General features: G+C 37.4%; 1 protein-coding gene across 1 annotated transcript; it reads right to left on the bottom strand.

Annotated features, from left to right (window-relative positions):
- Positions 1-980: 980 nt before the first annotated feature.
- SLC25A36 (solute carrier family 25 (pyrimidine nucleotide carrier ), member 36) lies at positions 981-15644 on the bottom strand (the record flags this gene model as incomplete). Its single annotated transcript, XM_009705962.1, has 5 exons — positions 981-1419; positions 2137-2426; positions 5035-5101; positions 12681-12781; positions 15543-15644. Coding segments are annotated over 5 exons (754 nt in total), but the record flags the coding sequence as incomplete, so codon positions are not given.
- Positions 15645-18415: the final 2771 nt, after the last annotated feature.

Genomic DNA, 18415 nt, shown 5'->3' on the forward strand with positions numbered 1-18415 from the left:
GTACACAGGCTCAAGTTAGAAGAAGAGACACAGCAGTTATCAAAAGGAATGCTTACAAGAAAATCTCAGTTACAATTTTCTCCATCGTTCTACATAGAGGCTGTCTGCACTGAAAAGTTCTATCACAATTTCAACTGCTTTCTGGTTGCCTTAGTCATGTGATATGTGTTCTTCCCCTGTACTCCCATATAGATACTGGTAATACAAGGCAGGATTTGCCAGACATTTTAGGGTAATACAGCTTGTTCCTAGGTAGCATGAAACTACTTGAGTGAATCCTGTCTTCACAAATGGTAGACTGAACTAGTTGAGATTTCTCACCACATGAAGAATCCTTAAAAAGGCTATAAAGTAGCATTCAGCAAGTTCTTCCTTAGCTGTGTGAGTGACCTGACAGGTTGGCAAAGAAAACTGATGATATAGGAGAACATTTCATAGGTCTCCCTTACTTAAGGAAGGAAAGTTCCAGAAAAGAAAAAGGATGATGCAGCAGAACTAGAAAGCCACATACACCAATATGAACAGACTGATAACCTGAAGAGTTCAACAATCAGATCCTCTCTCACTAACCTACAGCACTGCTCAAACTTCAAAAAAAAAAACCCAAAACGAAACCCCCAAGTATCACCTTTTGTAGTGAAGAAATAACTCTGTTCTGGGTCCCTGCACCGCATTTTGTCTTGAGGTAGCAACACAGAAAACTTTACATGCTGACTACTACCTCAGTCTTTTTATGAATCTTCAGAGCAACTGAATGGAAGTTTCAGGTATGGAAAGGTATGAAAGTACTGTCTTCCCCCCTCTTCCAACAGGTAACTGTGCAGTCAAACAGAACAAAAAGGATGTCATTGAGAGCAATTACTAACAGAAGTGAATAAGGCTGCCCGAGAATATATTTTACGTCCCCTTCCTCACCCATCAGGTCTCTGAAGATGACTGAATGGCCTTGTCTAGATTAACAGATGAAAAGAAAGTAACAATTTTGAATTAAGAGCTGTATAAAGGCATACCCTAAGGGGCAGTTCCCATAGGTCACATTGCCAAGAGACCATACAATAAGGCAGCAAAATGATTCAATAGTTGCCCACAATCAACCTTCTGTTTTGTCCATATCTGCATGTTCCTGATATAACTCTCCTTTTGCCCACCACATTGGCATTGACATTCAGCGGTCCACTCCAGTCTGTCAATCTTCCACCTTCTTCTAGGAAGCCTCGTCATGCTGCTATCCATCGAGCAAGTAGACTACCACTTCATAGGTTGACATCATGATAGCAGTGTTTGGAATCTGTCTGATCAGATGTGTAGTTAAACCTCGGTAGAGGGATCCATATCCTTCTTCTCGCACGAGCAAAGATAGTGTCTGGAAGAAAGATCTGTATTTTGTTCCCTCTTCTCTTAGTCTCGTTCGTACAACCTCTGTACAAAGAAAACCACATATGGTTACATTCAGCACATTTCATTATCTTTCCCAGAAGCCAATCAGTGATTTTACATTAAAATGCAACTTCTCACTCTCCCCAAGTTCTTAAACTCAGAGGAACTCTTTAAAAAAGGAGGAGAAAGACAAACAGAAGCAAACCAAGTAAGATGAATACAAGTTAAAATTTTTGGCAGTATCAGATATCTAAGGAAGGGAAGTTCATTTGCGTAGTTAAAATGCAGAAGAGGACTGTTGTTTGGGCTTTTGTTTTAGTTTGGAAGTTGCAACCAGTGAAGTACTCAACCCATTAACAAACTTAATGTATACACAACTACTTTGCAGGAAAATTAAGTGCAACTGAAAACCAAACTAGACAGTCTGTTTTCCTAGAAGGGGACAAGAACTTGCTGGAAAATCATGTGAAATTGCTGAGTACATAGAGAAAGCCCAAGTGAAAAAGGATCTTCTCCTTACGTTTTTTCAGCCATATCCTGGCAAATACTCTGGAAAAATAAACATTGCCTAAGAAGAGGCCATGCTAGATATCCACTTAAAAATACTTCCATTTCTGAATACTATACTCATGTTGACTCGCTGAATCTGACGTGAAAAGCTTTAGACAAAGAAATAGTTCTTGAGCAAGTGAAATATCACTGAAAAGACTCCCTTTGATCAATTTGATTCAGGTTTTCAGCTGTACTTGCCCCACTTACCATGAGGATATGCTATTGATGTTGCACAAGTTTTGGAAGTGGCAGCAGCCATCATCATTCCAACAAAGTCCGAAGCTTCTTTTGCCAATTCATCCTCATTGTCCATGACAGAAGCAGTCTTATACTCCAGAAGTTTTCTCTTAATACTCTCATAAATAACAAAATGAATAACAGTCTCAGATATGCCTGCGTAGGATGCCGACATTCCTCTGTAAAAGCCTTTAATACCATCTGATCGATAAACTTTTCGGACACATTCAAAAGCACTCATTCGCTTTTCTCCACGATTCCTAAAAAGGAGAGAACAAGACAGACATCAAGCTGGTGCAACTTGAGACTGGAAAATAATTAAACACTTTTGCTTGAGTGACAAGAGGACATAGGAAACATCTCACACTGATGCTGAGGGGCTCCAATTCAGATGCATTTAAGAACATACAGAACTTGATGTGAAAGCCTTGGAGGCCTTCAGCACTGAACACAGGTAAAGCATTATACTGAATCCAAGCCAAACTTCATGTGGTGACTAAAAAAGAAGTATCATATAGACAAGTTGAACAGCTCTAGGCCTCTCCAAGTCTTATGGAATAAAGGACTAAATTGCTTGAAAACAGACTCCCAAATGAATTGTCAATGCCAGTGACTCAAAAAAAACCCCAACATTTTCTTCAGCATAATAAGACTAGATTTCCCCTAAATTTTGCCTCAAACAGCTCCAAAGAATGGTAATTACAGTGGTTAAGAGGTCAAACAGCAGGCCTCACAAGCATCACAGCTATCAGCAAACAACTAGCTTGTCCAAAGGGAGCATACCAACCAATACGACACAGGTAGCTATTATTTGATTCAACTAAGCCACTGCTGATGTCAGTGAAAACGCTCATTTGTCATGACAGTATCAAGCAATATTTGGTAAATAAAATATTATTCTCATTTTTAGCTTGCTTAGTGGATTGAGTCATGCATATTGAAATACTTAGCATGCTGTATGCAGCTATGCAAAGCTATTACAACACTGCATAAAAGTATGCTTCATTGCAGCAGTGAGTGCAGGCACTTAAAGCATATGGATTCTGTCAGCAGAGGTCTCCTGAGTGAGCAAGACAGAATAAAACAGCAAATAACCTCATAAGGAGCTCTGGCAACTCCTATGGATACTGTCAAAGCAAGACAGACAGTGGTAGCAGCTATTATCTAAGTAGTACAAGGCATCACTCGATGGCAGAATTTAAGTCCTGATGGTTTGAACCTGCAATGTCAGACAGCAATGAAACAAGGTACACAAGTAAGAGAAAGAGTGGGCACACATAGCTGCAAATCAGATCTTGAGTAAGCTAGGTGGCAGGTGTTGCAGGGAACTGGGGGGCTAGCACTGATTTGCTGACAGGCAAGATAAAAGAGTCAAAGAAAACTGGCGAGAAGAGCAGCTGGACATACAGCTGCAACTCCAGGGACACCCCAGTCCCCATACATCCCTGGTACACCTGGACACGTGCACTGACACAGACTGCTCTAAGAGCTTGTTCTTCTGACGTGCGAGATGCACAACATTGTCTTGAAGACCAAAGCAATTTCAGGTTGGAAACAAAGCACACACCTTCTCCAGCTCTTACCAGGATCAGAGGGATTTTTGAGACCTTCAACAGAAACACAACCAGGCCAGGATAATCCTACAGGCCAAGTGTTTTTATGCCTCTAATAGCAACTGAATTAGGAGAGCTGAGAATGCAGTATGTGCTAGACTAGCCCATGTAATTGCAGTGTCCTACACAGTTACAAGATCCTTCTTCAGGTCTCTCACATGAACAATGTACTTGCTATAATGTACAGAAACAATGTGCACAAGAAATCCATAAATTTCCCTACTTTCCTTAAAGCCCTACAGTTTAAGCAATTCAACTGATTAATCAGTAAAAAACAAGCAGAGGCACAAGATGACATCAGGTTGCACATAGCACCAAAACCCCCTTGGAATTAGTCGTGGAATTACCACCCCAGTCATACGATGGCATCACACACAAAAAATATCTCACTGTAAAAACTAGCTCTCGGCTATATTTACTATGGTCACCTTGAAGCTGACAATATGCCTGCTAAGAGAAAAAATGCTAATTGGCACTTAATACAGAAAATCCAACAGATCTCCAAAATAGGAATACCTGGGTCATTTATGTATTTAGGATGACTGACAAAAGAATTTTATATTGCATGCTAAGTTTTCACTAAGAAAGTCTACAAATTGAACAAGACAATTGCATTGAGACACTTGCATCATATCAGTCTCTCCCTGCAGTTTTAAATATATGGGAATATAAAGGTCTTTCTTCCTCCCTATTTGCACAAAATTCTACTTCATTACAAGTTTCATAATAAACAGTTTCTGTAATAAGTCCAAATAACTTCTGTTGACTATCCTGCATTAGGATAACTCCTGTGTTTCAATCCCTGAAAGCAGTTTTCCCCTTTTTATAGGCTAGAGCTCATTCTATGTAAAAAAATGAAAACCAGGATGTTTCAAGCATTTTTCTAAACTTTTGCTAAAATACTTAAATCTTTATTTCAGGAATGTGTAGCTCAACAGCTAAAAACAAAGACAATGTATTACTGAAAGAAAATGCAAGCATATGGTTGGTAGAACATTACTTTAATGAGACTGTTAACGTTGTCATTCATTCCAAATCTGCTGGCCAGTCTTCCATAGTGCCTCAAGCATGTCTCAGAACACAGAGGTTAAGACAGAGAAAAATGATAGTGTAACTTGTAGATAGATGAGCATCAACTTTTTGGATTCGAAGTGTTGGGTATTTAAAGAACCATTCCAGTTTGGAATGCAGAACAGATTCACAACACTTAAGCAAAATGTTATCGCAGCAGTGAGACTTCCCATTGTCACCATACCTCGCATCAAGCTGTAATCGTGTCTTTACTAGCCAAATGGGATTAGTTGTTGTGATCGCAGTAAAACCTAAAATATTTAAAAAGAAAAGTTAGATGTGATAGTATCACAAGAGGAACTGCATCTAAGTTCGAAACACACAGAGTAAGGTACAGTGGATGCAAAAACTCGGACTATACTGATTTTTGGAAAGTACCTATTGTAGCCCTTTCCTGATATTTTATGAATCCATACAGCCAATATACATTTAGCTTATTTTTTAATTTCACATTAATATTGAGTAAGTTTGATTCTTAGCAAGAGATGCCCCATATAAAATAAGCCCAATTGTGTACATTTCTCTGCCTATCTAATCATATCAACCCTGTTATGACACCATAGAACAGCAAAGCTAGCTAGACTACTATTAGCCAATTTGACAAACATGTCAGTAAGAATGCATTGCAGATATGGCTATAGCAATTTAAGATGCTATAAAACATTGTGTCAATTTAATTTGCTACCTGAAATACAATCCGAGTTTAAAAGCATGCAGACTGAATAAATACTACTTTTGGTGCAGTTAAAAGGCATGTATTACTGTAAGTTAAGAGACCTTTTAATACTGAACTATAAAGAGCAGTTAAATTTGAGTGCTAATGTTTTATTTAGTATTCAAAGCAAAGATAGTTGGTTGGCCTAGGAATACTTTTACAAGCATATGAGTGTTTAAATTGTTAAAGTAAAGAGTATGACTTCTAAGTATCCAAACAGAGAGCAACTATTCAGGCTTGCATAAGGGCTAGGGGTCAAAGCTTTGATTTTCAGTTCACTAAAGAAAAAGAAAAGGAAGAAAAAGAAAAAAAGGAAACAAATTTAACAGAAAAAAAATAAATACAAGAAGTAAGAATCACTCTTACTTCTGCAGAACCGTGGAGAGAAAGAGCAGAGTGAAAGGCAGCTCTGAAAAAAAGGAAAATAAAAAACTGTCTAGAGTTGTAATATCACACATGCACCATTAATGAGGTGTCATGTCTGCAGGAGAGAAGAGGAAAAGGGAAGAGCTGGAACATGGCCAGGCAAGAGATGATAAATTTAGACACTTGCTTTCTAAGTGACACACATCACTTGTGTATCACTACAAAGACATGCTGCCCTCCTGCAAGGGAATGGACTGGGGTTGTGGGAAAGCAAAGAGTTACCTTGTTCAGTGCGTATCTGGAGCACAATACTTACACGACAAATAGGCTATTGATAAGCTTGTTTATGGAGATCATTAACAGCTTATATATATAATTTAGCAGAACTGCTTGCCTACATGTTACTTCTGTTCAATCACAATCTAGGTTTACATTGCACACAAATGACTGCAATACTTGGAGAAATGCCAGGGGATCTTAACTGTTCTAAGGTTTGTTCTACCCTCATCCCCAAATTTTAAATAGGTCATGATGATTTTCAGTTACAGTTCTAAAGACAAACTACAAGGTTTAGCAGCTACTAAGATTTAGCTATATTTCTATGCCAAAATAGCAAAACCACTTTAAAGATTTCAGCTTAATCTTTTGATTAAATACATTTTTAAACCAAATCAAACCTCTTAACTAACTAACTTCCTGTGGTAGATAATAAAGGTTTGGGGGTTGTCTTTTTTTTGGATACACTACTTTTTTTTCCTATGGCTAGATACATATATAACTCTTCATACAACAGTGAAATCCTGACAAGCCAAAAGTGTTTTACACCTGCATTTCATGTAGGTAAATAATTATGTAAAAACTCAAAGCATCAGGGAACTACTCTGCCATAACAAGGCATGGGATGTTTTTAAAACATAATACATCTGCAAAAAAGGTTCTGCAGTTCAACTACCCAGAGCCCTTCCGACTGGTCACTTACTGCCATAGAAACTCCACTGATTCCAACAGCACTTGACCCTGGGTTGAACTAAACTGAAAGGTAACACTGCTCTTGCATTTTTCATTTCTTTATACTAGCACTAAGAAAGCTTGAATTTTCTTTTACTTCAAATCAGAATCTTTCCATATCTATAGTGCAGTGAAGGGCACTAGGAATGCACAGGACTGTAACAAAGGCTTTGAAATAAGGTGGGGAAACATTATTAACTTTCTCTACTAAGACATTTTCCAGGAAAGACTTCTCTGTAAAAACCAAAATCAGTTCGTAAGTACGACTGAACAAGACCAAAAGATTCTTTTGCATTCCCATTTAAGTTGTATGCTTTGGAATTTTGTTACTGCTAGACTTTACGTTACAGCATTATCTGCTCAGCCCTTTCTCCTTCCTATTCAACCCCCAAAAACAGTCTCTGTAGATTCTAAATCTGGAGCAGGAAACACATAGGTGAAATCAGAGGCAGTGTCTGAGTGGCAGTAGTGACTGCATTCACCCGCAGCAGCAGCCCGATACTTCTAGGCAGGCTGGGAAGAATATATTGGAAATTGCCAGGGAAGGGTGGTTGGCACAGGACATGGCCTGTTCTGTCTGAACTTGCACTCCCTGGGTTGCTCTAAACATTATTTAAGCACAGCACCCCTAACAGTAGGATCAGACACCTAGCAACATAGCCAATTTTTTTCTTAGGGCTCTCATAAGCCTAAATTGCATAACAATTCAAACCAAAGTTTTCAAATCGAAGAGCCTTCAATAATTCAGGTTTCAAGATGAAACAACTGCAGCTCAATTCTTACAGGTAATGTAGTAAATACAGTTAGTGGAAGAAGAAAATAAATTAAGAGTTGAGTGATGCTGACACTAAGGAAAGCACTCCAAACGTGAAATGTACCATTTGGGATGTTTGATAAGATAAGCTTTTCTTTTTAAATAGAGAAAAATCTTTAGCAAAAGTATTTGTTAAAAAATAGAGGTGGGGGGCTTTCAACAACTACTGTGAAGCTCTATCAATTGTTTCCTTTTTTTCTTTTTAAAAGTCTCAGTGAACTTCATAATGCTTTACAATGCTTATCAACATGTTGTATCCTCAAGAAAGATTCCAGGTTCATTACAAGTATAGAACAATTTGGCAATGCTAGAAACTCCTGTACTTTTCTATGCTTTATTTTCTTCTATGAAATTGTATCCCAGTTTCAGATGGAAAGAATTATCTCAATCTAACTTTTTCAGTTATTCCAGCTACTGACAGGTAAGATCCCAGGTATTCCTATTATTCATCATATTTCAAAGGTTAGGGTGTATTTTTTTTTAATCTATAAGCCAATGTAATTGATACAGACGCATGTGAATATGGAATGCTGAATTAAAAATCCAAAGTAGTAAAATAAAAACAAACCAAAAGAGAAAACAGAAAAGAGACAGAAAGGAGATTATATACATATTAAAAAAAGAAAAAGAAAAGAGGTCTTTTAAATAATGTGACAACACAGAATATCAGCTGCAGCATTTTAAAGGCAGCTCTGGGACACTGAAAAAAACCAAAAGGCCTTGTTTAACCCAGTAGGGACTTTGAATTAGCCAGAGCTAAGTAAAGTAGCAGCTATCAGTGAAAGGTATCTTCCACCTTTCCCTGAACTGCACAGACAAAAATAACTCTTAACAGAGTTAAGAAGTGATGTCTTTGCACTATGCACATCATCCGAGTTCAAGATAATGAAAGTGAATTCCCCTTACTTTGTTTATTTAATAGATATTACAAACCCAATGTGTGGTTCTTACACTAGAGGCTGCAAGAGACGCTCAGTTCAGTACTCACGAGGTTTAAGTTAGTCCATATTTCTGCAGGAAGTGACCTGCGGATGGGGAGCATGAGATGACACGATCTCACTCTTTTCACGGGAGAAATGTACAGTAAATGCCTAAAATAGACACAGGCTTTTCTGTATCATAACAACAAGCAGTGACCTCATCAGACACATGTGTACAAATCGAATCCCATTGGAAGGATTTGTGAATTAGTTATTGTGAGATCTAACTGTTTTCAGGTAAAAGTTTAGGAAAAAAAAGAAAGAAAAATAATCAGAACAGGCCACAGATATTAAAATAGTTGTGTAAAATGCACTGAGTACTGAAATTTCTGCTCATTTGCAGCAGTTCAATTTTATATCTCCAAATACTTACCTATATATCAAATTTACATGTGAACCCTCCTCCTTCCCCACTCCCTCCCAAGTATCCATTTATAAAAGCTAGCCTTGCCTTAGGACTGAAAAAGCAAGATAGATGCCTTATGAAATCAAACCCTCTAATATCAGTAATTGATGAACTAAATATGCTTTCTATTTGGTATTAAGCAACTGTGTACATACTACTAAAAAGTTACAAAGGTATAGTATCTCTTTAAGTAAAGTGGTTCCAATTTTTTTTTAATAAATAAAAAAATCTACATTTGAGTTGGTTTGCCATGACAGTTCTAGAAAGAAAGCAACAGTATACAAGTCAAAGTAGTTTTACAGCAGATTTGCAACCATGTTGTCTGCATGAGGCTATGAATCATTAAAAAGGCAAATCAGAAAGCCATACAGGAATCAAGTATCTCATTCCAGTCTTTACAGTTTTTATTCTCTGTGGCAAAAGAGGTGGAGCGAGTGCAGTGAGAAGGCAGAGTTTATACTGAAGCTGAGAATTTAGCCTAACTTTGAAATGTACAGAGATAACCTATCTTCATGCAAGCAAACGCTCTCATTCTTGTAGTATGCTTCAGATATATTCACTGTCCAAGTTTGCAAAAAGAGACCCATGTGATCTGCCAAGTAGTAAGCAAAAAATGTTGCCGAGTACTTCTTCATGTCAATACAAAGATATTCTAGGTATGAAGGTGAAGTGAACTATATGCTGGAAGCTAACACACAGCAAGGGAAAAAACATTAATTTCTAATTGCATAAGGCATCAGTTACTAATATCTGGCATGATTCATCCTCCTTGGGATAAAACAAACTTACTAAAAGAATCTTAATAAACCCCCAAATATATGTTTTATCTTGAGAAGGAAGAATCAGGCCTAAAACCAAACAAAAACGCTTAAAATACCATACCTCAGCTGCTCACTCCCCAAAATGCTATGTGCATAAAATCTTTAACAGTGACATCAGTCTAGCCTGAGATACTTATGTATTAACATATGATACAAGTAAACAGTACGTGAAGTTGACGAAAGTTCATTACTTACAGTACTTTCATAAAACAGTAAGTTACAGAGTTTTAATTGTTTTTTTGCATCATTATTGTATTTTGCAACCTACAGGAAAAGCTTTTTAAGTGCAAACACCACCTCATGCACATCAGGTATTAGAAGCCTTTATGTAACAGAAAGGTCATATCCAAACAAACAAAAACCCCCCTTTCATTTAAGACTGGGTTTCTCAATTCCTTACTGAAACCAATGGCAGCTGCAAAAGAAAAAACCAATACTGATTATTTTTTGCTAATTATTAGAAGTGTTCATCCACCTTGCCAATTTTGAAATCTTAAGTTCCAAAGCAAATAGCATGGTGATTTTCTGTGTTAACCTGTTTAAGTCAACAAATTAAGAGTTCACATTCGATCTTGTCCCTGTTATTTTGCCATTTCCTTAAGTTGATTTGCATCATATAGCAATACAAACCTTGCAGGCAAAACTGTTAATAGCTGGTTTAAGTGCATTTTCTGAAATATATTAGAATTACAAAAACAAGGTTAGCACGTTCCCAAGAAAGCACTGTTAATTTTAACTACAGTCCTTTTCATATAAATCAGAATACCACCAGTACTGAGTATCAAGAAATTGTTTATCAAAGTACCTTCTTTTAAAGGTCTTCCTGAGAATGTCTCTAGCATGCCCAGACATTTCAGGACAGAAAGAAAGTTGTGACCTGCAGTGTGAACCTGCACTAGGAGCTTGGTTTCATTGGCTATATGGTTTAGAAATACAACTGCAGAACCAGGTAAGTGTGAGAAAGTTAACAGCCACAGAAGTTGTTCAATATTAAAACTTGTGTACAAATGTAAAAAAGGCAAACAGCAATTAAGACTCAAATACATTTACCCCAGTCTCCTGCAGTCATAAGTACAAATGCTTAATACCAGCCTTCTGGAAGTGAAGTTAATAAGCAGATACAGAACTCCTTCACAAACTACAGTCTGTGTCTGCAAGCACTTGGGAAAAATCACTACAGCACATCTCCATAAATGTTCTTTTCATTACAGAATGAGGGCAGCAACTTCCAAAGATAAGGAATACTCTGAACCTTCGTTCGTCTGCAGCACTGCATGAGTTACACATGTTGTCTTCAATTGAGGATAGACTTGTTTCTATCACCCATACTCTCCCCTCAACCCCTGGCACCCCTGATTTTAAAGACATGTTTTATCCCCTCAACAAAGAGCTGAAGACAATTAATTTTTCTTGGAGCGGTTAACTGATTAGGATGAACTTTTCATGAAACTCCCTTCCATCCCATTCCCCGTGCTGTTCACCTACAAACAAAATACACATTTCCAGGTGATAAAAAAATACAGCATCATCCGAGCACCTTATTTTGCACCTTATTTTGCTCATTTAAGACAAAATGGTTCTCCTTACATGTCCAAGACAACTAAAAACTGCCATCGCATTTCTCATGTGCTAGAGATGAGCATTAGCGTGTTATTTAAGTATAAAGCTAAAGTCACTTAAATTTTCTATGCTATATAACAATTTATTTGTATCAGATTATTAGGAAGTATTAAATAGAAAAATAATCCTAGCCATTATTCTGACATCACCTTTGGCAGTCCATTCCAGATTGCTAGTACTCACATTATATACACTGGTTGTAAAATTTGACAGGAATTAGAAACTTCAACAGGCTACCATAAAATTTTCAGAATTCATCTGTGAAGTGTCTATGGCCGACACAGAAAAAACAACTTTTGAAATTTTGTTTTTGTGTAGGAAAGACAACACAGGCAACAACAGGTAAAGTGTTGCCAGCCCAAGTTTTGACTTCCCCAGCACAAGTCCATAACCACAACTAAGCTCAGTGGCCCTTAACTCCCTTTGTTAATGATCCCAAAGCATAGAACATACAAATCAAGCAACAAATATTGGTAGCTGCTAAAATATACCAAAATTGCACTGCAGATGCAAAATAGGAATTTATTTCCACAGATGAAAAATATATGAAAGTCATGGAAATCCGCTCTTCTATGTCACTTTAGCGGTAGAGCAAACTTCACACAGATTGGTATTTCAACAAAGGAGGAGGGTGCATTACATGTAATTTATACAAATATCTACAGGCATATTTCAGAAAGATGAAAATAAGTCAGATATATAGTTGTAACAGAAAGTGATGGGAAAAAAAACAGATTAACAAGCATTAAATCAGAGTTCAGTGCAAACAATGTTGTTTGTAGCTTGCAGAGAGAAAAGTTACTATTTTGAAAGTTTTCATTTTACATTTCACAAATTTACAGTTGAAAAAGCAGGCATGCAAGTTTTCCTAGAAAAAGACTATTCACACACACACAGTTAAAGATCTTCATTAACTCTAAGTGCAAAGTTTCATGCACATATTTTCCAGATAGCTTGTTTAATGAGAGCCCAAAGAAGGCAACAACTACAAAAAGACATCATTCAACTACTGAACATTTTCTCTTTTATTTTTCCCACATTTATTGCCACTTCTCATTTGTGGATGACTTGAGAATGAAGCTAAAAAGTTAGATCCTTACCTGCCACACCAGCTGAAATCATATGTACCTGGGTAGAATCTGGATTGAAAATATTGTTCAACTTTTCCTTGCAGTTTGAATAAGCAGCAAAATATATCGCTCTAAAAATAGAACAAAATCCAAGTCATGTTAGATTTTATCTGTTGATACCCTTACAAGCAGTGCCATCAACTTCACTAACTCAAGATGATCTTGGTTCAAGCCTTATGTCCTCAGTAAAAAAAATACGCAAGGAATAACTCTTGCAATGTAGTGGGACTATTCTAAGAATGGAAAAGGAAAAAAAAAAGTCATACTTTACAACTTTTCAACACCTCCAACTAACAATTAGTGAGAGGAAAGATAGATAATTAGAAATAAGACAGTGATTTTTGTGACAGTAGGAAGTTTAGCCAGGGAAGCAAAACACCGCTGAACTGAGAATTGAAGTTACAGTATTCTGTATTTCTTTACTAACAGATCAAATTTGTTCTAATGTACCTAAACTCATTTCAATAGCATTACAATTTCAAGAAAACTAGAAAGTATGTACCTTTTAAAAAAAAAACCCAAACACCACACCTTGTATTTATAATAGTATTCTAGCATTTAAGATGTAAATATTGGCAACTTGTGGTTATACTTTAACTTGTGGTTGTAAATATTTATATTTTAAATGCTAGAACAGCTGTGAAGCTGGGATCCACATTTTGTTTCTTTAGTTCTGTACTTAGAATAGACAGATTTTTTTTCTCTGAATACACTACAAAAAAATGTATAAGCTTGTGAGATGATATCAAAACAAAGCTAGACATACAAGTCGGCATGTCAATGCAATATATTACAAAAAATGCTTGTTTTCACTCATTAAAGCTACAAAACTTATTTTAAGCACAACTAAAACATACATTAAAGGTTGTAACTAAGGTGATTTTTTTTTTTTAAACTCAGACACCCCTCTACAAGAGAAAAAATGAACGTGCAAGTTTTCATGAACAGAACATTAACGACATTAGCTGTGCAAATATGTTTTTCTTTATTATAAAAAAGATAAAGTGCTTGCTTCATGGGTGTAATTTCTAAAATGGAATCTGAACTCAGTTAAGTATACTGGATGTGTTATGAAACGTGCTTCTCTAGAGCTTATTTAAACAAAGAGCTGCTGTTAAATCCTCCTAGCTAATGCTTAATTGAAACAAAGTACTGGATGAAGACAGAGTCAGCCAGAGGGGAATGAGGATGTGCTTATTTGTAAGATTTCAGACATTATATCAAATTGATTTTTTGGGTGGGCGTGGGGGTGCAGAACAAGCTAGTTATTTCACTTGGGGGAAGAAGGGAAGGGAATTAGAAGATTTAATATAAAGTTAACTGAAAAGAAATTTTTTGGGGCAATTGAGGATATTTTTCATCAGGACAGTCACATTGCTGTATAAAAATTGCTGTTAAAGTAGTATCAATGTTGAACATTCAGACCAGACTGGACTATCAAACAAAAGTACAGGCTCTTCGGATTAAGAAGTGCTGATACCCCACAGGTGTCAAGAACAAAGAAAGCTACTGGAATTACTTCAGCTTCTTCAAACAGCAATGCTAAGTTAGTGATCAGAAAATACCCCTGGTATTCCTAATTCCTTAAAAAAATCTGCTAAACTAGAAGTACTCCAATTCATGAATTATGTTTTTCCCTTTATTCATGCAGTGGATGTACAGAACACCACCTCATCTGTCAGATCTAAGTAGAAGACCGATCAATCCCGAATGGAAAGTCCAGTTTAATAAAATTTTCCAGAAGCATCGAAAGACTTTAAAACAGAAAAATTAAGATACTCTCAACTGGGTATGCAGGAGACAGGAACGTCTTATCTTCAGAACAAAAAATAAAAAACAAACCAACAAAAGCAGAGCACTAAATCAAGGGAAGAATAAAACCTTTGTGAAATATATTTCCTCTGCATAAAGACTCTTCTTTTAAATAGAACAGAAGGGAATAAAAATGGGCCAGAACACAACTATAGCCTCTTCCAGGATGAAGTAGTTATATTAGTTTTACACAGCTTTGTTTCCATACTGTTCCCCAGGTATTATTCTATTTTTGGACTGAATTTAGGCTAACACTTGAATTTAAGGATCAATTCAAACTCTGGCATGATCCGCACCTCGCTCTGACTACCAGCACCAGCCGAGTAGCTAGAGTATTTGTGTTGACGCAGAGCAACTCACAGCAACACCACCTCTGCCCATTAGATCAGATTTACATCCTCGTCCACTGCACTCTCTGACACTGCTCCAGTACCCTGTGGAGTCCAGCCCACTGCTGGATCTGCTTTCTCTGGGACAGCTGTTAAGTGTGTTATCCTACACAGCCTTGCACTTTTTGAAGTTTCAGGACAGGCTTCCTGCTACAGGGGGACAGTAGTCCGTGTTTCACCAGGATTCAGGACGAAAGACCCAGTGTTTTGAAGCTCCAGTCACACAATTGCTTCCTGAAGATGACGGATTGACTGAAACCTAAGTCTACCTCTGTATTTTCAAAGGCACTAAGTTCTTGTTTACAATTCCTTAAGCATTTTCCTTCTTAACTAGACAAAACTCTGCATAAGGGACAGTACCTGATAGTAAATACTATTGTACTAGCATAAAGGATAGTGAACACTGAGACAACTGGTGCAGGGATGTGGGACTAGAGCTGAGGAGAGTACATGAGCGGCTCAGTTTCTCAGAGAACAAAATTACCCCAGGAACCAAAGATTATTTGCTATTAAGTATTTACAATCACAGATGCAAAACTTGCTTCAAATAAACTTTAAAACCCCAAAATAATGTACAGCAACCTAAGTTTCATCAAGATTAATTTCATTTACTGTACACATTTGTATTTACCTGGAAGGAGCAACGCCTACTAAATTAGGACCCAGCCCTCTAAACAGAGAACGAGGACCTTCCTTTTGCAAGATCATCCTAGAAAACAAAAAAGTGACAATACTGTAACATTCACATCAAAATCAAGGAATGTATTGACCACCATAACTACATCATTTTAAGTTTTAGTCTGTGTAAAACTTTCATAAAAACTGACAATTCAGTGCTGACCACCAAAAAATTAGTCATTTCCTAGAATCAGCATAAAATAAAATTCCATTATTATTGACATGCCATAGTAATCCAGGAACCAAATGCAGAAGTAAAGCCTCATGAGGTCAACACAGACTTATCTCAAAGACAGAAACACATATATACATGGAGTTATCTGCCATTCGGAAGATAAAGAAGGTGTCCTTTTAGCAGGGAGAAAACACTAAGCATAGAAATGTTCACATTCCTGTAGATTGTTCAGGGGACAAAATATTTGACACTGTTCTACATTCCTTTGATCATCCTTTAGCTCCTAATGTTTGGGAACTTTTTTGAGTGGGACGGACAGGAGGTGAAGGGCAAGAGGAGGAGAGGAGAGACTTACGAAGGTTCAGTTACAGCAAGTCATATGCCTTCTGAGAGCAACTCAGGAAGATGTTAGCTCTACTGCTTATCATGTCCAGCCAGGGACATCTTCTGCAATCTATTATCTACTCTTCTCAAAAAGACAGGAACTTCAACATGGCTTTGCACGTGTTACTCTGGTTTGATTCTAAGTCCTAACAGTACGCTAAGTTACACGTCAGAACTTCCGAGGAAAGCAGCTTTTCAGATACAAAAGCCTACCCTCCCCATCCCCATAAACGATTTAAATCTACTAAGCATTCAACTAGGAACACATTCTTAGCTTTATTCTTTCTGCAAGATAGATTATTTTGACCACAGTAAAAGGAAATGGACACCTCCAATGTGAGAAGAGGCCCTTCCTTCAGGCTGGCAGGGATTCCCTCCTATCAGTTCTGAACAACTGCCTGTGTGCTCCTACCCAGGCACTGCTGATGGGCAGTGTTTTTTCCTGTTTGACTCATTCCAGAAAAGACAATCCTTACCTCCTTATGGAAGGTAACTCACTTAGGTTTGAGATTAACTGAAAGAGGAGTGTAACCCATGAAAAGAGTCACAGCCACAGTACAGCTCTAACATCTTGTACCAGGTCCACCACAAACACAGCTCTGGAAAGACTGCTTTGGTGGCAGGGGTGTGTCACCAATGAATTGAGATCTCAAATGAGGCATTATGGTACTTACGTGTTTGGAATACCTATCCTATGTAACTGTGGTTCTTAGAAAGAACTGAAAACCATTATGCAGCAAGGTACACTGGCATAGTAAAAGGATATCCGTTAACATTCATTTTTAGTGAAATCAATCTGTCCAACAATCTAGATGCTAATCAGATATGGTATTTTAAAAAGCAGGGTAGGACATGGGAGGAGAAACAAGGACTATCTGCATCCATTACTGCAAATTGCTCTAGCAATTGATTTAGAACCAGATTTAAAGTTAAGAATTAAACTTCTTCACTAGATGTTGCAAAAAACAACTCTGCTTATTGATTTAGAAACACTGGCCAATACACACAAATAGTTCTGCTGTATATTTCTTCTTCAAAGACACAAGCAGGTTAACAACAGGTCAATTATGCAGTAAAGCAAACTACCCTTGCATAAATGGCTATTTTGTTTGGAATTTACTATAGAAGAAACAAGTGAAAGCCATCTGTCACACAGAGGGAGATTCCAAACCTATTCTGATTTCCAGCAGCTGATTCACCACAGTTCTGCTACTAAATCAGACTGAAAATTTACATTTGTTTTCAGTAAACAAAAATAAAATGGTGGTTCTGCACAGTTACCATCACTATTTAGGAATGCTGGCACATAATGTGTCCAGCAACATCTTAGCTTCATGTCCATAACAATTAGATATGATTTCACTATGTGGGTAGCATTGCTCTGCAGCAACAAGTAGAGTACTAAACACATACTCAAAAGCAAATTACCAAGATATGTCTGTCATTCTGAAAGCATTTCTAACACTTACAGAAGGAATTATTCAAAAAAAATCTTACCATATTCCAGAGCTCAGCATGGGCTCATCATCAGATCATAGCAGAGCTGAACACAATTAACATGATCTGTGTCCACTTAAAACACTACTTAATCACTACCACCACAACATCATGTGTTACACACATGTATATATACACATACAACATATGCCTGTATACAATGCAGGAGGAACCTCAGTGTCTAAGAGAAACTTAGGAATGCCTGTATACAATGCAGGAGGAACCTCAGTGTCTAAGAGAAACTTAGGAGTCAAGTGTACTAGGTCTATTTGTTTCTTCTGGATCTACAGTGTCCCAAGACTTGGCAGAGCAACAAAGACTTAAAAAGAAGTTGCAGCAGACAGGGTTATGATGGTGGTAGTTACCGACACTCTTCTGCATTCACAGACACCAGCTGGAGGAGTGCCAGAGCCTACTCTGAAAATAAGACACAAACTTTTTGCATTAAAGAGCAGATCCCAGAGCCTGCACTGTTTATTGAAAGCAGTAAATGGTAAACCCATGGTTGGAAGAGCAGCACAAATGCTCTGTATGGCCTCAGCTGACCTGCTTATGTCTGTCATGGTTTAACCTCAGCCAGCAACTACAGTACCATGCAGCCACTCGCTCACTCACTCCTCCCCCCTGCCCCGGTGGGATGGGGAGAAGAATTGGAAAAAACAGTAAAACTCATGGGTTGAGATAAGAACAGTTTAATACCTAAACTAAACTAAAATATAATAACTAACAATAATAATAAATATAGTAATAATAGTAATGAAAAGGAATAT

The sequence above is a fragment of the Cariama cristata genome, unplaced genomic scaffold (genome assembly GCF_000690535.1).
Source record: "Cariama cristata isolate BGI_N322 unplaced genomic scaffold, ASM69053v1 scaffold3958, whole genome shotgun sequence".
Taxonomy (NCBI): Eukaryota; Metazoa; Chordata; class Aves; order Cariamiformes; family Cariamidae; genus Cariama; species Cariama cristata.